Source organism: Carassius gibelio, chromosome B23, assembly GCF_023724105.1.
Source record: "Carassius gibelio isolate Cgi1373 ecotype wild population from Czech Republic chromosome B23, carGib1.2-hapl.c, whole genome shotgun sequence".
NCBI classification, from domain to species: Eukaryota; Metazoa; Chordata; class Actinopteri; order Cypriniformes; family Cyprinidae; genus Carassius; species Carassius gibelio.
In genome coordinates this window covers 2560868-2581321 of record NC_068418.1, presented here as the reverse complement: position 1 = coordinate 2581321, position 20454 = coordinate 2560868, and the positions used below count along the sequence as shown (strand labels likewise).

Genomic DNA, 20454 nt, shown 5'->3' with positions numbered 1-20454 from the left:
AATGCTTTTTAACAATGATTGTTTCTTTCATTTTACCATGTGTATTTATTATATATTATATTGCTTGTTTTAATGTGTGATTAAAAAGAAAATGTTGTGTGAAAAAGAAAAAATGCAAATGGAAAAAATGTAAATGGTGACAATAAAACTTTTTCGAAAGAAAATCTGTTCTTATCAGTTTAATATCTGATACGTCTCCCATCCCCCATAGACTCCAAACATTTGAATGTTAGTGTTACATGCATCAAATTGTTCAAAATCATCTGTTTCAAATAAATGCAGGTCTTTTGAACTTTGTATTCATCTGTGAACCCTGAAAATTAACGGTTTCCACAAAAAAAATGAAGCAGCACAACTGTTTCAACGCTGATAATAAGTTTCTTGAGCAGCAAATCAGCATTTCTGAGGGATCCACGTGACACTGAAGACTGGAGGAATGATGCTGAAAATACAGCTGCACATCACAGGAATAAATTAGTTTATAATGTATTCACATAGAAAACAGCTATTTTAAATTGTAATAATATTTCACAATATTACTCTTTTTACATATTTTAATCAAATAATTACTACAGAGGTGAGCAGAAGATAATTATTACAAATTGTTAGCTAGCTTTTGAACACTAGTGTACTGTATATTTGAGGTTTGACTTACTGTACTAGTCTTGTGGTCAATAGCATCTTGGAGATGTTGTCTTACAGTAGGTTCACTGCGACTCTGCTGGATGCAGCAGGCCATCAGCACTGAAGAATCTAGGAACAAAACAAGCAATTTGACACAGAGCCAACGATATTTAGACTGCAGTTCCAGGTTTATTAGATGGAAACAAGCTAGAGCAGGTGACATGCAAAAAATAAATAAATAAAATAACAGATTCATTGCAATATATGTTGTGAAAAAAATGTATAAGTTACTTAACCTTTTCAGCGCTTCCTAGATCTCTGTCAGCAGCTCCCTTCAGAAATATTGAAATCTTGGACACTCCCTTCTGTTGTAGAAGGATTATTTTGTCACTCTTGAAATCGCAGAACAGTTTTATGTTTACCATAAAAGATTAAAACAACTTTAGTTTTCTGCCAATTTTCGCGCTCCTTGATAACGTGACGTCATCGATAAACAGTAAAGTGTAAATGTTAAGGTTAAATAAATTAAGCAATTTCCAATCATCCATTGAAAGATTACCAACAAAACAGTCAAAAGCTATCATCTACAGATGAAGATTAGATTAAAAGCCCAAACTTTAATAAATACCCAGTCAGCAAACAAATTTGGCCCAGATTTGGCATGTGTCTGGCGCAGCTGGCATTCATCCGGCACTGGCATACAGAACGTGGGCCAAACATGGCCCGGGTTTGGCAGAGATGGCACTGGATTTAAGATGGCACCCAAGACATGGGCCAGATGTCAAATGGAGTATTTGGCCCAAATGTCAAATATAGATATGTGGGCCATATATGTATGGCCGATCCTGAGCCACATTTAAAATCCTTTTCAAATATTTTTGAGTAAAATCCCAATGTTTTCCCATACAGAAAGGTAATATATTCACAAATATGTGAAACACTGTAAAATATATTGAAATACATTTTGAAAATATATTTTTAAAATGCATAACATAAGCTCATGTTGCGTATTTAATTATGTGTGTTTATATGTAAAATTATATTGATGCCTCATGACAGGCGATTATATGATGTATGATATTATACCTTATATTGTAGAATAGTATCCTGATATTATATATGACTGACTTAAAACAATGTTTTGCATTCACTGCTTTCATATTCTCATTCAGTTTACAGTTTGATGTAGCCCTATCCAATTAAACAATACATGATTAGGTTTCAGGACATTTTATTTGACTTTATGTACTACTCGGTAAACAAATTTGGACCAGATTTGGCATGCGTCTGGCACAGCTGGCATCTATCCGGAACTGACATACAGCATGTGGGCCAAACATGGCCCGGGTTTGGTAGAGATGGCACTGGGTTAAAAACGGCACCCAAGACATGGGCCAGATGTCAAATATAGATATGTGGGCCACATAAGTATAGCCGATCTTGACCCACATTTAAAATCCATTTCAAATATTTTTGATTCAAATTTTATATTTTTGATAAAACTGTAATTGTTTGATTTCAGTTCCTGCACATTGCTAAATAACTACTTAGACCACATTTTTTTTATGCCATGTCCTGTACACCAGTGGACTTTTCATAATTTAAAATTTTTCCACTGTAATTTCTATGAGATATATGATTAAATCCTGCATTCAATATTATATTGTATTATAATATTCAAAGTTACTCTATGATAATTTCCGTTACCAGTTGGTTAATTAAGATGATCACAAATTGAAGATATATGTGATTGGAGAGATTAAATATATTTGAGAAATGATAGAAACGTGTTGCCATTTATGACAGATATTTCTAGAAACACAGCTTCTGCATGAATCAGTGGATTAGTGTCAGTTAGCCCAATTTGCGCCAATTAGGATTTCAAAATCCCGGAAATGCGAAGCTGACCTATCAGAGCGAAATTGGCCGAAAGGCGCAATTATCAAATGCAGTGCTTCATGGGATTGTAGTTTTTTTACCCAGTTGGCTTTAACACACATAGTCTCGTACTTTTGTATTTTTTACAAATGTTCAAATATTTTTTATTTCGGATCGAATATTGTACACGTTGTGATTCAAGTTTTAGCTGGTTGTTATGATTCATGGTTTATAACGCTTTAAAGCAACAAATCTCCAAAGAGGAAAAGTGAATGAAAATACTCCCGGAACCAGTAGGTCGAAAAAGTGGGCGGGCGCTTCAGTCTTGCACAGACTTCAGAAACGGTCAAGCACTGAACCGGGATTTCGGGGAAAAAAACGGGAACCGCTGTGTCCATTTTGTTTTACTGTCTTTGCGGGGAAAGCCAGCAGAGTTGGTAAGTGAAAACTTGTATCATTAAAGTTTAATTAAGTACATAAAAGGACTTTAGTAAAGCTTTAATTAATTGATGTGTGAACATGCTATCGAAACTGTTCTAATTATAATTTGCACGCCAATTGTTTAAACGCAGTTTGAAATACAATAAACTAACATGTCCAAAAAGTCAGTCATTGTCTTATGTCACTTAAATGTAATCGTCTTTGGCAGATGATGCAAGTTAGGGTTGCATGTTATGATATTTGTGGTTGGAACAAATTTCTGTAAAACTATATAGTACGGGCCAAGAGTTTGGAAAGATTGCTGTTTTTAATGTTTTTGAAAGAAGTTTTTTCTGCTCATCAATCCTGCATTTATTTGATTAAAAAATACAGAATTGTTTAAAATATATATTTAATATTTTAATATATTATTACAATTTAAACTTATTGGTTTTCAATTTATTATACTTTAAATTATCATTTATTTATGTGATGCAAAGCTGAATTTTCAGGATTATTACTCAAGTCTATCACATGATCTTTTAAAAATCATATTATGTGTTGGGTGTTGGGAACAGTTCTGCTGCCTAATATATTTGCTGAATAAAAGGTTAAAAATAACTGCATTTATAAAAATAAAAATCTTCTTTACGATCACGTTTTAGCAATTTAACACATCCTTGCTGAATAAGATATTTATTTATTTCAAAAATAGAAAGAAAAAAATTACTGACCCCAAATTACTGACCAGTAGTGTATATTGTTGTTACAAAAGATTTATATTTTGAAAACATTTGCTTCTTTTTTTATTTTTATGTTATTTTACTTTTTATTCATTAAAGTATCCTAAAAAAGTATCACATGTTCTGGAAAAATATTAAGCAGCAGAACTGTTCCCAACTTTGATAATGAATCATCATATTAGAATGATTTCTAAAGGATCATCTGATAGACTCGAGTAATGATCCTGAATATTCAGCTTTGCATCAGAGAAATAAGTAATAATTTAAAGTATAATAAATTGAAAACCAATTATTTTTAAATTGTAATAATATATCACAATATTACATTTATTTTCTGTATTTCTGATCAAATAAATGCAAGCTTGATGAGCAGAAGAAACTTCTTTCAAAAACATTAAAAATGGTAATGTGTCCAAACTTTTGGCCCATACTGTATATTAAATGTTAAAATAAAAATAAAATTGTTCAACCAATATTTTAGAATTTGTCATGTTGAAATTGAGTAAATGCTCGAAAAAGGGGTATTGTTCTTTTATTCTACTTAACTTTGAATATAATAAGTAATAATATGTTTTTTAAATGAACTAAAAAATTTGTAATTAGGCATCAAAAATATTCAGTATACTGCATCCTCAATACAATCTATGTACTGAGTTTTAATGATGATTAATTGTTTTTAATTAGTGGTTTTAGTTAATCATCAAACTGCTAATCATTTCATTGTTAAAGCTAGTTTGCTTTCGCGATTACAACTGTATTGTTACTGTATTGTGAATTTTTTTTCAGAATGCAAGCAGAGGCTGAAAAAAACGTATCTTTTTCTGGTATTTCATTATAGTCTATTAAAAACAAAATAATATGTATTTTTTATTTTTAGGAGGAAGAACAAAAAGGATTCTGTAAAGTCACAGTATGGATAAGGTATGGAAGTACAATGATAGGAGCAATTCCAGAAGAAGGGCACTAAAACTAGTCAGTGAATTGATTGACGATGTGGAACATAGGGAGGGGGAGGTGGAGGACGATTCTGAGTTAAGTGTTTGTGTTGATGCTTCGGGGGAATCAGACATGGAAATTAGTGATGAAGGAAGTGACCATCAGAATATTGAAGCAGATGTTGAGGATAAGGAAGTACATGAAGAGGCTGCAGTTTCTGTTGAGGACCAGTCTGATCTTCAAGATCCTTGTAGTCAGAGAGATTTGCAGTGTTCACTAGTAGATTGGGCAATTGAATTTGGAATTTCATTAATTGCTTTGTCAGCACTTCTTACCATTCTCAAAGTCCATCATTCCTCTCTGCCTAAGGATGGAAGAACGTTGCTGAAAACAAAAACAAGATACAACATTAGGAGTATAGCTGGTGGTGTGTTTCATTATTGTGGAATTCTGAATTCATTTAGGAAAATCCTTGATAGCGTTTGGCATACTGTGGCAGACAAACATGTCTTCAAGCTACAGTTGAATTTTGATGGACTACCACTCTTCAAGAGTACTAGTACACAGTTTTGGCCGATTCTTGGTTTGCTGCAAGGTCACACTAAGGCACCAGTGTTGATTGGACTTTTTTGTGGTACTTCAAAGCCAAATTCTTTGGCTGATTATCTTCATGATCTGGTTCACGAGCTAAAAATGTTGAGGGATGGGTTTCTGTTCAAGCAGAAAACATTCTTTTTGAATGTTGTTTCAGTTATGTGCGATACCCCTGCCCGAGCCTTCATCAGAGGTGTGAAGTCACACACTGCATATCATGGATGTGACAAGTGTCATCAAACAGGTGTCTGGAAATCAAATCGAATGACATTTCCTGAGGTGAATGCAAAGCGCAGAACTGATGAGAGTTTTAGGCAAGCAACTGATGAAGAACACCACATTCAGCACTCACCTCTTACAGACATTGGCATTGACATGGTCACTTGTTTCCCTCACGATTACATGCACTTGGTTTGTCTGGGTGTAATGCGGCGTCTTTTAGACTTGTGGATCAGCACCATCGGTCCCTTGCACTGTCGCATATCATCCATTCAAGCTTCCATGGTGTCAGATAGACTTCTTGCACTGAGAAGTTACATTCCAAGTGAGTTTGCTCGAAGGCCTCGGGCACTGGCAGATCGATGTAGGTGGAAAGCAACAGAGCTACGCCAATTTTTGTTATACACTGGTCCAGTTGTGCTGAATGGTGTTTTACAGACTCAAATCTATGACAACTTCATGCTTTTGTCTGTAGCTGTGTACATTTTGGCAAGTCCAGAATTTTGTATGGAGATGAATGACTTTGCAAATACTCTGTTGCGTTCATTTGTTGAACACTTTGGCCAGCTTTATGGTGAAGAGTTTTTGGTTTATAATATTCATGGCCTGGTGCACCTCAGTGAAGATGTCAAAATCCATGGCAATCTAGATCTAATATCAGGATTTCCCTTTGAAAATTTCTTAGGAAAACTCAAAAAACTGGTACGAGGGCCATGCAATCCTTTGACTCAGGTGATGCGTAGATTGTCAGAGATAGAAAATAGCAACTACAGTTGTGATGTAGAAGAGGCAATTCAAAAATTGGATAAAGAACATACGGATGGGCCAATCAATCAATCAATCACCTTTATTTATATAGTGCTTTAAACAAAATACATTGCGCCAAAGCACTGAACAACATTCATTTGGAAAACAGTGTCTCAATAATGCAAAATGATAGTTAAAGGCAGTTCATCATTGAATTCATTGATGTCATCTCTGTTCAGTTGAAATAGTGTCTGTTTTAATTTGCAATCAAGTCAACGATATCGCTGTAGATGAAGTGACCCCAACTAAGCAAGCCAGAGGCGACAGCGGCAAGGAACCGAAACTCCATCGGTGACAGAATGGAGAAAAAAACCTTGGGAGAAACCAGGCTCAGTTGGGGGGCCAGTTCTCCTCTGACCAGACGAAACCAGTAGTTCAATTCCAGGCTGCAGCAAAGTCAGATTGTGCAGAAGAATCATCTGTTTCCTGTGGTCTTGTCCTGGTGCTCCTCTGAGACAAGGTCTTTACTGGGGATCTGTATCTGGGGCTCTAGTTGTCCTGGTCTCCGTTGTCTTTCAGGGCAGTAGAGGTCCTTTCTAGGTGCTGATCCACCATCTGGTCTGGATACGTACTGGATCCGGGTGACTGTAGTGACCCTCTGATCTGGACACAGACTGGATCTGGTGGCCACGGTGACCTCGGAACAAGAGAGAAACAGACAAATATTAGCGTAGATGCCATTCTTCTAATGATGTAGAAAGTACGGTGTTATGTGAAGTGTTCCGGTTCCAGTTTACCTAATTAATGCAGCCTAAAAATCCTTTAACGGATTTGGATATTAAAAGCAAATTAGTATGTTATGTGTATGCCAGGTTAAAGAGATGGGTCTTTAATCTAGATTTAAACTGCAAGAGTGTGTCTGCCTCCCGAACAATGTTAGGTAGGTTATTCCAGAGTTTAGGCGCCAAATAGGAAAAGGATCTGCCGCCCGCAGTTGATTTTGATATTCTAGGTATTATCAAATTGCCTGAGTTTTGAGAACGTAGCGGACGTAGAGGAGTATAATGTAAAAGGAGCTCATTTAAATACTTAGGTGCTAAACCATTCAGGGCTTTATAAGTAATAAGCAATATTTTAAAATCTATACGATGTTTGATAGGGAGCCAGTGCAGTGTGGACAGGACCGGGCTAATATGGTCATACTTCCTGGTTCTAGTAAGAACTCTTGCTGCTGCATTTTGGACTAGCTGTAGTTTGTTTACCAAGCGTGCAGAACAACCACCCAATAAAGCATTACAGTAGTCTAACCTTGAAGTCATAAATGCATGGATTAACATTTCTGCATTTGACATTGAGAGCATAGGCCGTAATTTAGATATATTTTTGAGATGGAAAAATGCAGTTTTACAAATGCTAGAAACGTGGCTTTCTAAGGAAAGATTGCGATCAAGTAGCACACCTAGGTTCCTAACTGATGACGAAGAATTGACAGAGCAACCATCAAGTCTTAGACAGTGTTCTAGGTTATTACAAGTAGAGTTTTTAGGCCCTATGATTAACACCTCTGTTTTTTCTGAATTTAGCAGTAAGAAATTACTCGTCATCCAATTTTTTATATCGACTATGCATTCCATTAGTTTTTCAAATTGGTGTGTTTCACCGGGCTGCGAGGAAATATAGAGCTGCGTATCATCAGCATAACAGTGAAAGCTAACACCATGTTTCCTGATGATATCTCCCAAGGGTAACATATAAAGCGTGAAGAGTAGCGGCCCTAGAACTGAGCCTTGAGGTACTCCATACTGCACTTGTGATCGATATGATACATCTTCATTCACTGCTACGAACTGATGGCGGTCATATAAGTACGATTTAAACCATGCTAATGCACTTCCACTGATGCCAACAAAGTGTTCAAGTCTATGCAAAAGAATGTTGTGGTCAATTGTGTCAAACGCAGCACTAAGATCCAATAAAACTAATAGAGAGATACACCCACGATCAGATGATAAGAGCAGATCATTTGTAACTCTAAGGAGAGCAGTTTCAGTACTATGATACGGTCTAAATCCTGACTGGAAATCCTCACATATACCATTTTTCTCTAAGAAGGAATATAATTGTGAGGATACCACCTTTTCTAGTATCTTGGACAGAAAAGGGAGATTCGAGATTGGTCTATAATTAACTAGTTCTCTGGGGTCAAGTTGTGGCTTTTTTATGAGAGGCTTAATAACAGCCAGTTTGAAGGTTTTGGGGACATGTCCTAATAACAATGAGGAATTAATAATAGTCAGAAGAGGACCTATGACTTCTGGAAGCACCTCTTTTAAGAGCTTAGATGGTATAGGGTCTAACATACATGTTGTAAGTTTAGATGATTTAACAAGTTTATACAATTCTTCCTCTCCTATAGTAGAGAATGAGTGGAACTGTTCCTCAGGGGGTCTATAGTGCACTGTCTGATGCGAAACTGTAGCTGACGGCTGAATGGTTGCAATTTTATCTCTAATAGTATCGATTTTAGAAGTAAAGTAGTTCATAAAGTCATTACTGCTGTGGTGTTGGGAAATGTCAACACTTGTTGAGGCTTTATTTTTCGTTAATTTAGCCACTGTATTGAATAAATACCTGGGGTTATGTTTGTTTTCTTCTAAAAGAGAAGAAAAGTAATCAGATCTAGCAGTTTTTAATGCTTTTCGGTAGGATATGCTACTTTCCCGCCAAGCAATACGAAATACCTCTAGTTTTGTTTTCCTCCAGCTGCGCTCCATTTTTCGGGCTGCTCTCTTTAGGGTGCGAGTATGCTCATTATACCATGGTGTCAAACTGTTTTCCTTAACCTTTCTTAAGCGTAAAGGAGCAACTGTATTTAAAGTGCTAGAAAAGAGAGAGTCCATAGTTTCTGTTACATCATCAAGTTGTTCTGAGGTTTTGGATATGCTAAGGAATTCGGATACATCAGGAAGATAACTTAAAAAGCAGTCTTTTGTGGTAGAAGTGATGGTTCTTCGATACTTGTAACAAGAAGTACAATTTACAATTTTGGCTATATGAAGTTTACACAGAACTAAATAATGATCTGAGATATCATCACTTGGCTGAATAATTTCAACACTATCAACATCAATTCCATGTGACAGTATTAAATCTAGAGTATGATTTCGACAATGAGTAGGTCCTGAAACGTGTTGTCTAACACCAATAGAGTTCAGAATGTCTATAAATGCTGATCCCAATACATCTTTTTCATTATCGACATGGATATTAAAATCACCAACTATTAAGACTTTATCTGCAGCCAGAACTAACTCGGATGTAAAATCACCAAACTCTTTAATAAAGTCTGTATGGTGCCCTGGTGGCCTGTATACAGTAGCCAGTACAAACATAACAGGGGATTTATCATTAACATTTGTTTCTCTGTATAATGTTATATGAAGCACCATTACTTCAAACGAGTTATACTTGAAGCCTGCCCTCTGAGAAATCCTGAAAACGTTATTATAAATTGAAGCAACACCTCCACCTTTGCCTTTTAGACGCGGCTCGTGTTTATAACAATAATCTTGGGGGGTGGACTCATTTAAAATAATGTAATCATCAGGTTTTAGCCAGGTTTCTGTCAAGCAGAGCACATCTATATTATGATCAGTTATCATATTATTTACAAAAAGTGTTTTCGTAGAAATGGATCTGATATTCAATAAGCCAATCTTTATCATTTGTTTATCCATATTGCATTTGTTTTTTATTTGTTGAACCTCAATTAAATTGTTAACCTTAACTTGGTTTGGATGTTTTTTGTATTTTCTAGTTCGGGGAACAGACACAGTCTCTACAGTGTGATATCTAGGTGAAAGAGTCTCTATGTGCTGAGAATTAACTGACCTCTGTGACGGGAGGCAGCTAGCAGACGGTCGGTTTAGCCAGTCTGTCTGCTTCCTGACCTGGGCCCCAGTTAGTCAAGTATAAACACTAAGACTATTTGCCATATTTCTAGACAGAAGAGTGGCGCCACCCCAGGAGGGATGAAGACCATCTCTTTTAAACAGGTCAGGTCTGCCCCAAAAGCTCGTCCAATTGTCTATATAACCTATGTTATTCTGTGGGCACCACTTAGACATCCAGCCATTGAGTGATGACAATCTGCTATGCATCTCATCACCACGGTAAGCAGGGAGGGGACCAGAGCATATTACAGTGTCTGACATCGTGCTTGCAAGTTCACACACCTCTTTAAAGTTATTTTTAGTGATCTCCGACTGGCGAAGTCGAACATCATTAGCGCCGGCATGAATAACAATCTTACTGTATTTACGTTTAGCATTAGCCAGCACTTTTAAATTTGCCAAGATGTCAGGCGCTCTGGCTCCCGGTAAACATTTGACTATGGTGGCTGGTGTCTCTATATTCACGTTCCGTACAATAGAATCGCCAATAACTAGAGCACTTTCATCAGGTTTCTCAGTGGGTGCATCACTGAGTGGGGAGAACCTGTTTAATGTTTTGATCGGAACAGAAGAGCGGTGTTTTGACCCACGACTACGCTGCCTCACCGTCACCCAGTTGCCCTGCTGCAGGGGCTCTGCTGGAACCGGACAATGTACAGGAATCCCTGAGCTAGATGCATCCAAAGCCATATCTAGAGCCCTAACATTCTTACTGTCCTCAATTAAAGTTTGGATGAGTGTCTCTAATTCTGAAATCTTCTCTGTCAGCCTAACTGTTTCCCTGCATTTATCACATGTGAATCCCTCATCAGCGACAGAGATAGATAAACTGTACATGTGGCAAGAGGTGCAAATAACAATTGTAGGAGAAGCCATTACTCACCGTGCTTGATGAAATATTCTTACTGCGGTTGTTTGATGAACTTGTGGAAAACTGCAGCGTGAGAGAGGAGAGGAGAGGAGAAAAGAAAACGCTAATGACAAGCTAACGAGTGCTAACGCTTTGCAGGTGTGCTGCAGTCACGGAAGAGTGAACGATCAAAGTTAATCTGATAAGATTGATCGGTAATATCAGAAATATGGTGTGAATTAAGTTATATTTTACAATTAAAAAAACAAACAAACAGACAGTGATAGTAAGAAAGATTATAGAGAAAAAATATAAAATAAAAACAGCTACATGGAGCTATGATTAGCTACAGAAGGCCAACAGGAAGTAGAGAAAACACTGTCAATACCAGAGTGCTTCTCGCAACAAGCTCATCAATTTAAAGTTCTCGCGATTGATGATGTAGTTGTGAAGCTCAATGAGAGAGATTCTTGTGTCAGAATTGACAATAAGTTGGTTTTAGTCCAAAACATTGTTGAGGATAAAGGTGCAGTATACCTTGTGGGCAAAGAATATAAACAGGTGGAACACTTCTTTAAATATCCTATTGATTCAAAAGAGTTGGGAATTTATGTGGCTTCCAACCTCTCCACAAATGTCAAGTGTTTCATGACAGGAAAGAAGCTGCAGAAGTATGTGAGATTGCCATTCCGAAACAAATTTGTTGTTGTTCCACTCCTGCATCAAGAGAAATAACTCTGAAGATGCTTGTGTATAATAGTTGGCTAAGGAATATCATTCTTGTCTCTTTAGATGTTTCACATTGTTGTCTTTGACAAGACAAATGAGGTTGAAGTTGTGCCTTCAGTCTGGATTAAAAATGGAGAGTGCATGTGGCCTCCAAATAAGATAGATATAACAAAAGCTGTGAAATCACAGGAGAGTCCTGGAGATGACTGGAAGCCCCATAAGGCCAGAATTATTTTCACGTCACGTGAGTTGTTTTGCCACCACTTTCTTCAAATTGAATAGTTATAAAAAGTTAAAAGTAATAAGTAATAGTTAAAATCACAGTTTTACTTTGTAAATTAATTTTTGTGATGCTGTTTTTCCAGATGACTACAAGGAAGCTAGACGCAAACTACCACTTGCTGTTGATCACACAGACATTGATCAGACCGATGGAGGAGACTCACCAATTACATTTCAAAGAAAAAGAATGTAGGTTTGGTTTTGGTTTGTTTGTTTAATGTTTTGCACCACATTTACAAATAAAAGCCTATCTTGAAATTGATAAATGTGATGTTAGACCCAAGAACATTCTTTTCCCTGGAGAAGACGACGACGATGATAATGCGATGGAAGAGCACCTGAAAGAACCAAAATCAAGAAAAGGGTAGGAAGCTTCTGCTTTTTATAATGATAATGTATTTTATCACAGCAGATAAATGACATTTATGTACTTTTAAGCAGAAGGTATTCTATACCCGATGCTCCGAAAATTGCTAGACATGCCAACAAATTAGACCCAGGAAAGCCAAACTGCCCTAAGATCTTCCACAGTACTCTTGCCCTCCACAATGATGAGATGGAAGGAATTAAAGCAACAAAGTCCAAAAAAAAGTAAGAAACATCAGCCATTTTAAATTACAGTGCATTTTATCCCAGCTGTTAAAGGACTAAGATGTTTTGTACTTTGCAGGAGGTATGCCTTACCTAATGCTCCAGTGATCTCTAGGGAACAGATTTCTCCTGCAGTAGACAACCTCCACCTTAGTGGCCAAGGCAGAACTGACCTTCATTCACGCGATCATAGCAGTCCTGATGTTAGCCTACATGGCCAAAGCAGTCCTCACCTTCGTCCACATGGCCAAAAGAGTCCCAATCTTCTCCCAAGTTGCTACAGTCCTGACTTGTATGCAGATTGCCACAGCACTCCTGAGATCCACTCAAGTCAGCAGACCAGCATTGCTATGTTATCATCGGGCTGGAATTTTCTCTCCGAGAGTTGTACATTAAGTAAATCAAGCACTGAGACCCTTTTAAGCCAAGCCAACGTTGAGGTCAGAAGACCAGCCCATAAAAGTAAAGAGATCCATAAAAAAAAGCACTCCGAACCTTCGACGCTCCCTCAGCCACACCAGACCACGGACATCGAGCAAACATCCAGTCACCAAATTTGTGAGTATATTAGTGTTTAGCCCTTTTCACACAGGGAATGCACTGATAGTGTGTCATGGGATTAGCCTCAGGATTGTCTGATTTTGCTTAATTCACATTGCCAGTGATTTTCCGCAATCTGTGCTAGAGATGTGCAACAGTGATCGAGTACTCGAGTACTCGGCTGTGACAGCGATGATCAATCATGAAAACGATGATCGTGGGAAAAAATTCTGATTAGTTACAGCAACACTTTGGGTGGCACCATGAGCTCTTATTGTTTAGCTTGCAACAGCATGAGGTTCAAAGTATAGACATGAGAAGAGAGAAATGCATGGTTTCGAATTCACATAGTGATGTCTGGGTTGGCTACATCTAATTAATCTAATATAGGATGCATTGGCATATTAACATTTATTAACATGCTGAATGCACTGAACATTACATGTTTAGTTTCATTTTCTAGTGTACTGCCCGACAATGATTGAGTTATTTGAGCCAGTCATATTGCTCTCTCTCTCTCTGTTGCATCTCTCACTCTCTTTCGCTAGTGCATAACTTAGTTCACTGGCATATGCATCCTTTTGTACAGATACAAGTTGTAATGTTAAAGTCAATGTTATCATAATCATAATCTAACTGTTATAATCATGTGTTCATCTTTGATAGACATGTTTGCATGTCATATTTTTATATTAACATTCATTTTCTTAACAGATTTTTATTATCTCCATTACGGCATTGTCCCTCCCCTGCACAAGCCCCTCCCCCTGAGTACTCGATTAATCTATTTTGAAACCTATCGATGATTGAAATTGCCAAAAATGCCCATCCCTGATCTGTGCATGCTCACAGTCATCTGCACAAAACACTTCCTCTATAAAATTGATAGCTATTTAGTGCTCCCTTGCTTGCTGTGTCAAATGTGAATGCATGTGTAATGTTGCTTATTAAATAATGACAACACCAATAGTGTTTTGGTATATAATTGCAATTTATAGGTTTCTGAATTAAAATTTTGTTTAAATGTAGACATTTTATGTTTTCTATAGGTGTCTGGCAAGTAAAATTTGGACAACAAAAAAACCTAATCTGCCTGTCTTTCTCTTTTTTCCTCTTAGTTCTTCTTCGTAATATATTAACAAAACAGGAGATGCTTATGGACCAAATGCGAATTATCATGAAGACCCTCCAGTGTATGCAATCAAGTCAGGAGACAGAGATAGGCCTAGATCGAAATTTGTTGCCTCTCAAAGATCTCACTTCTCTACAGAGCATGGAGGGCAATCTGCGGAGTACTCCTGACCTCCATAAGCAATTGGTATGTGAGCATTTCTTTTAATAACATTAAATCCTAGTTGGCTGGCTTTTATTTTCTAAATAAGTTTCTTTTTCTCTCATTAGCTTTAAGCAAAGCCATGAAAGCCCACACAATAATGAACACTGGATGTTCTGATCACACTGTTGTAATCATATTGTTTGTAAAAACTATGACTAGATGTTGTATGGGGCACACAGCGGCTCCGTTTGCATTGTTCTGCATGTTTATAAAAATGTATAGGGTTAATGGTTCATAAAAGAAAAAAAGAAAAGAAAACATTGGTACAGTGAAACGTGAAGATTTGGATTTTATTGGATATGTAGCCTGAACCTAGCTGCCAGTTGTTTAGCATTGGCTGACTCATGAGCTTCCCCATTACATAACAGAAGTCATCTATAGCGATGCTCATCTTTTGTTCAGCCCAATGGTCAGACTGACACATCTGCTAGATAAATATGCTTTTGAGGGCTTTAGACTTGTACTTCTGATGAAATTAAACACTGACACAATTTTTCTTTTTTAATACTGTAAAACTGCTTTCCATTGTGTAAGACTATATATATATATATATATATATATATATATATATATATATATATATATATATATATATATATATATATATACAGTATTGTTCAAAATAATAGCAGTACAATGTGACTAACCAGAATAATCAAGGTTTTTCGTATATTTTTTTATTGCTACGTGGCAAACAAGTTACCAGTAGGTTCAGTAGATTCTCAGAAAACAAATGAGACCCAGCATTCATGATATGCACGCTCTTAAGGCTGTGCAATTGGGCAATTAGTTGAATTAGTTGAAAGGGGTGTGTTCAAAAAAATAGCAGTGTGGCATTCAATCACTGAGGTCATCAATTTTGTGAAGAAACAGGTGTGAATCAGGTGGCCCCTATTTAAGGATGAAGCCAACACTTGTTGAACATGCATTTGAAAGCTGAGGAAAATGGGTCGTTCAAGACATTGTTCAGAAGAACAGCGTACTTTGATTAAAAAGTTGATTAGAGAGGGGAAAACCTATAAAGAGGTGCAAAAAATGATAGGCTGTTCAGCTAAAATGATCTCCAATGCCTTAAAATGGAGAGCAAAACCAGAGAGACGTGGAAGAAAACGGAAGACAACCATCAAAATGGATAGAAGAATAACCAGAATGGCAAAGGCTCAGCCAATGATCACCTCCAGGATGATCAAAGACAGTCTGGAGTTACCTGTAAGTACTGTGACAGTTAGAAGACGTCTGTGTGAAGCTAATCTATTTTCAAGAATCCCCCGCAAAGTCCCTCTGTTAAAAAAAAGGCATGTGCAGAAGAGGTTACAATTTGCCAAAGAACACATCAACTGGCCTAAAGAGAAATGGAGGAACATTTTGTGGACTGATGAGAGTAAAATTGTTCTTTTTGGGTCCAAGGGCCACAGGCAGTTTGTGAGACGACCCCCAAACTCTGAATTCAAGCCCCAGTACACAGTGAAGACAGTGAAGCATGGAGGTGCAAGCATCATGATATGGGCATGTTTCTCCTACTATGGTGTTGGGCCTATTTATCGCATACCAGGGATCATGGATCAGTTTGCATATGTTAAAATACTTGAAGAGGTCATGTTGCCCTATGCTGAAGAGGACATGCCCTTGAAATGGTTGTTTCAACAAGACAATGACCCAAAACACACTAGTAAACGGGCAAAGTCTTGGTTCCAAACCAACAAAATTAATGTTATGGAGTGGCCAGCCCAATCTCCAGACCTTAATCCAATTGAGAACTTGTGGGGTGATATCAAAAATGCTGTTTCTGAAGCAAAACCAAGAAATGTGAATGAATTGTGGAATGTTGTTAAAGAATCATGGAGTGGAATAACAGCTGAGAGGTGCCACAAGTTGGTTGACTCCATGCCACACAGATGTCAAGCAGTTTTAAAAAACTGTGGTCATACAACTAAATATTAGTTTAGTGATTCACAGGATTGCTAAATCCCAGAAAAAAAAATGTTTGTACAAAATAGTTTTGAGTTTGTACAGTCAAAGGTAGACACTGCTATTTTTTTGAACACACCCCTTTCAACTAATTGCCCAATTGCACAGCCTTAAGAGCGTGCATATCATGAATGCTGGGTCTTGTTTGTTTTCTGACAATCTACTGAACCTACTGGTAACTTGTTTGCCACGTAGCAATAAAAAATATACTAAAAACCTTGATTATTCTGGTTAGTCACATTGTACTGCTATTATTTTGAACAATACTGTATATATATATATATATATATATATATATATATATATATATATATATATATATATATATATATATATATATATATATATATATATATGTGCAACATGTTTTTGTTGTGATAATGACATCTGAACTGATTATAATGGTTCAAAGTTTTCAGCACAAGGTGAAAAATAAGGTGGATACTGCTGATAATTTCAAACTTCTTTTTGACACTGAACGAACAAAAAACTTATCCATTCTTACAGGGCCTTAATGAGAGCCATCTTCCTTAATTAATTTGCATCTCTGCTCTCCTTTTTCCCACAGTAAAATGGCAGTGACGCACAAAGGGAAATGGTTTACACTAGATTAGCCATAAATTGTAATGTGTGAGCACCTAGACAGTTTCTCGTGAGCACACAATATATTTTTTTTTTTTTTAAGAGAATTTTTGGACCAATTTCAACTATAATAATCTTTGTATTTAGTGATTGAAATTCTAAAATATTAAACCACTGCTTAAAACTAATTACATAAATGATTTCAGGTAAACACTCTGGCTCTTAAAGGTGGGGCGGATGTGCAGGAGTCTGTTTGGAGAATCATGCATGGTCTGTTTACCAACTCCTTGGCGAGGAAAGTTAACATGAGAGGATTGAATGGAAAGATTAGCTTCCTACGCCTACAGATACGAGATGTTGTGATTGGTAAGTTGCCATTTATTCCCAATATGTAAGGAGAGAAACTATTTCCTTATGAAATCAATTCCTTGTGAATCCAAAACTCATGAACTCTCGCAACACGCATGACATCCAACAAAACAATAAACTTTCTAATCTGACAGGAAGATTTGGGAGAAAGACCATTTGCTCATCTGTCCCTGCACCCATCCTTAAAGGAACACTCCACTTTTTTTGAAAATAGGCTAATTTTTGAAAATAGGCTAATAAACTTCCCTAGAGTTAAAAAGTTGAGTTTTACCGTTTTCAAATCCATTCAGCCGATCTCCGGGTCTGGTAGCAGCACTTTATAATAGTTCATTTAAATGGAACCATAATCAGAACCGGAAAATTTCAAGCAATACGCAACCCTACTTATGATCCGTATACTGTAATATGTTGAATTTTGACATTGCCAACCTTTAAATTAAGTTGACAATAAGTAATAAACAGTATTGAGTTGTTGAGTATTTAAAAGTATTATGATCACCATGTATTCTCTGAGTAAGTTACAGAACTGGCGAGTTTGTGTCTGTGCGTTCACTGTTCACAGAGTTCAAATATCTATATATATATAAATAAACATGATATTGAATGATCTTTCACCTGAAGTAGACAAGTCAGAATTTGAATTTAAATCTGGGTTCAGGTTTTGTTGTAATATGCATCATCAGGTAATGTGGATATTGAATCAAATGCAATAAGTTAATTCTAAATCATGTGTGCTTGTGTTTTTCAGCGGCTGTGAGACGTAACCGTCTAACATCCGATGCCACAGAGAAAGACATTGATTCCACCGTTAAAAGATGGCTGTATCTGGCCCCAGACAGAGATGGTGGACGGAAAGAAAGGATGAAGAGCAAAGTGCTTAAGGACAATATGACTGGTTAACAGGATTCAGGCTTGGATGTTCAAAAGCTCTGTCGAGAGTTCAAATTGTTCAGTGACAGAATTACTGTTTCAGAGTCATTTGAAGAGTACTACTTGTTCCTAGCCATAAACGTGGACGTAAAAAGTGTTTTGTGAAGTGAAACTTGTTGATGAAACATGTTCTAGTGTTATATGTTTAGTGAATCTTGTTCGTGACCAGAAACATGGATGTTCAAGCATTAAGCAAAGCAATGAAACTTGATGATCAAGTACCACTTAAAGTGAAACAGAGTGAAATAAAGTGAAAACAGCACTTGTTTTATTTTTGTTTTTCATTTATTTTTAGCTGAACTGACAGAGGAGTGTCATTTTAGAGAGGAGTTTGTACAACGGAAAAATGTCATGATGAAAAAACAGATGCCAATGCTTTGATGTTTAACACAATTAAATATTTGTTCAGAATACTGTCTTGATGTGACTATTTATCTGGGAGGGGTGTGTAAGTGGCTTGGTTTTGGTGGTGTTGAGGCTGACGTGGAATCTAGTCCAGAGTATTGGAGTTATGGGTAATTAACTTGGCCGAGACTTGGTCCAGTTATGGCCCATGTATGGCCTTTGTTTGGAATCCAGACCTGGTCCACACTAGGACCGTCATTCATTGCGGTATGTGGGCCAAGTCTTGTGGGCCAGAGCTGGGCCACAGAAAAATTGGATCATGCTCAGCTGTGGCTCAGTTTTGGGCTTTCTGGTTAAAGACTGGTGTTGATATGGTTTACTTAAGGTTATGTTTTGATTCCAATGTTATATTTCGATCTGGCCCAGTTCTGGGCCAGTTATGGGTAATTAACTTGGCTGATACTTGGTCCAGTTATGGCCCATGTATGGCTTTTATCTGGAATCCAGACCTGGTCCACACTAGGACCGTCATTCATTGCGGTATGTGGGCCAAGCAAAAGCTGGTTGTGTGGGCCGGAGCTGGGCCAGAGAAAATTTGCTATGTGGGTAAGAGCACAAAAGAGTTATCATACCTGACCATGTCGTCTGAAAACGGTAGAAATGCTAACGGACTTTTTCGAAGACATTAAACCATTCCTATAAAGTAAATAAACAACAGAAGCGTCAACAACAGTTATAGGTAATATTTGTGTGATTTTATGAACTTAACTCACCTGAAAACAGTGAAATCAGCGAGAAACGGGGTGTTTCCTCGTGACATTTGCAGTGTTGCGCTCCGTTTCCATGCCAACTTCATCCGGTCCGCGCGCACGCCCATGAAAGCAAGTCACGAATTAAAAGTCACACGCTTACGTTACATAAATAAACATATGAATAAACATATGCCCCTTATTTTTTTTCTATAAGAGGGGGCGCGGCCATTTGTAGATTTAATGTGTCTGGCTTTCGTTGTCATTCCAGCTATATTTGCTGTACAAACAGCTTGTTTTGCTGTTTACTGTTGCAAACTGCTGTATCTTACCATGTTATTTTTAATGTATTGCCTTAATTATGAACGTACTGGTTTGTAGTGCAAACAGTTTTACCGTTTACTGCACTTTGTTCTTCTTGTTATTTCCCTATAACCATGACCATAAGTCTCACACATTCACATACAATTGCTTGGTGGATAAAATTAGATCACTACATAATTCAAAATGTCATTCAATTATGATATTGCTAATTTAAAATTCATTTTGTAGTTCTATAGCCCAGTGCAAAATGCCAGGCCTGCACATAATAGTGGTACAAAGTGAGAGGGGGTTCAGCGAAAAATCGGCAGCTGTCAGCAGGAAGTGGCTGTCACTGTCAGCAGGAAGTGGCTGCCAATAAAACCGGATGGCAGCTGTCGCTAATACCCGGAAATTGGAGGAGGCTGCCGGCGGCAACAAGACAAATGAATAATTATATACACTTACGATTATGTTTAATACTTTTTAAATTAAGTATAAATGTCAGTATTGTATATTATTTGATTTAAAATATTGATCAAATATAAACAAAGAAATAAGATCATTTTGCTAAACGTTAATTTCCAGCTGAATGTTTATGCATGCATGTATCATTGTTTGTGTGAAATAAAACAATTTATATTTATTTATATACGAGAGTGGTACTTACTGGGTGTATGTTGTATATTTATCATAGGCTATATACACAAATGACTGAAAAGAGAGAAGTCTCAGAGACCTTTATTTAAAATCATAATTTGCGGTTATA

The 20454-nt window shown here is 37.0% G+C and overlaps 1 protein-coding gene across 2 annotated transcripts; it reads left to right on the top strand.

Annotated features, from left to right (window-relative positions):
* Positions 1 to 2582: 2582 nt before the first annotated feature.
* On the top strand, positions 2583 to 18702 carry LOC128011375 (uncharacterized). 2 transcript variants are annotated; one of them, XM_052593706.1, is made up of 10 exons: positions 2583 to 2939; positions 4543 to 4586; positions 11757 to 11937; positions 12059 to 12164; positions 12253 to 12339; positions 12414 to 12566; positions 12646 to 13124; positions 14225 to 14424; positions 17199 to 17358; positions 18110 to 18702. In XM_052593706.1, the coding sequence occupies exons 2-10, from the start codon at positions 4578 to 4580 to the stop codon at positions 18259 to 18261; spliced, it is 1527 nt and encodes a 508-aa protein (XP_052449666.1). In that variant the 5' UTR covers positions 2583 to 2939; positions 4543 to 4577; the 3' UTR covers positions 18262 to 18702. The 2 variants fall into 2 exon arrangements, with proteins under 2 accessions (XP_052449666.1, XP_052449667.1); XM_052593707.1 differs by having other exon boundaries at positions 2585 to 2939; positions 12417 to 12566.
* The last annotated feature ends 1752 nt before the right edge of the window (positions 18703 to 20454 follow it).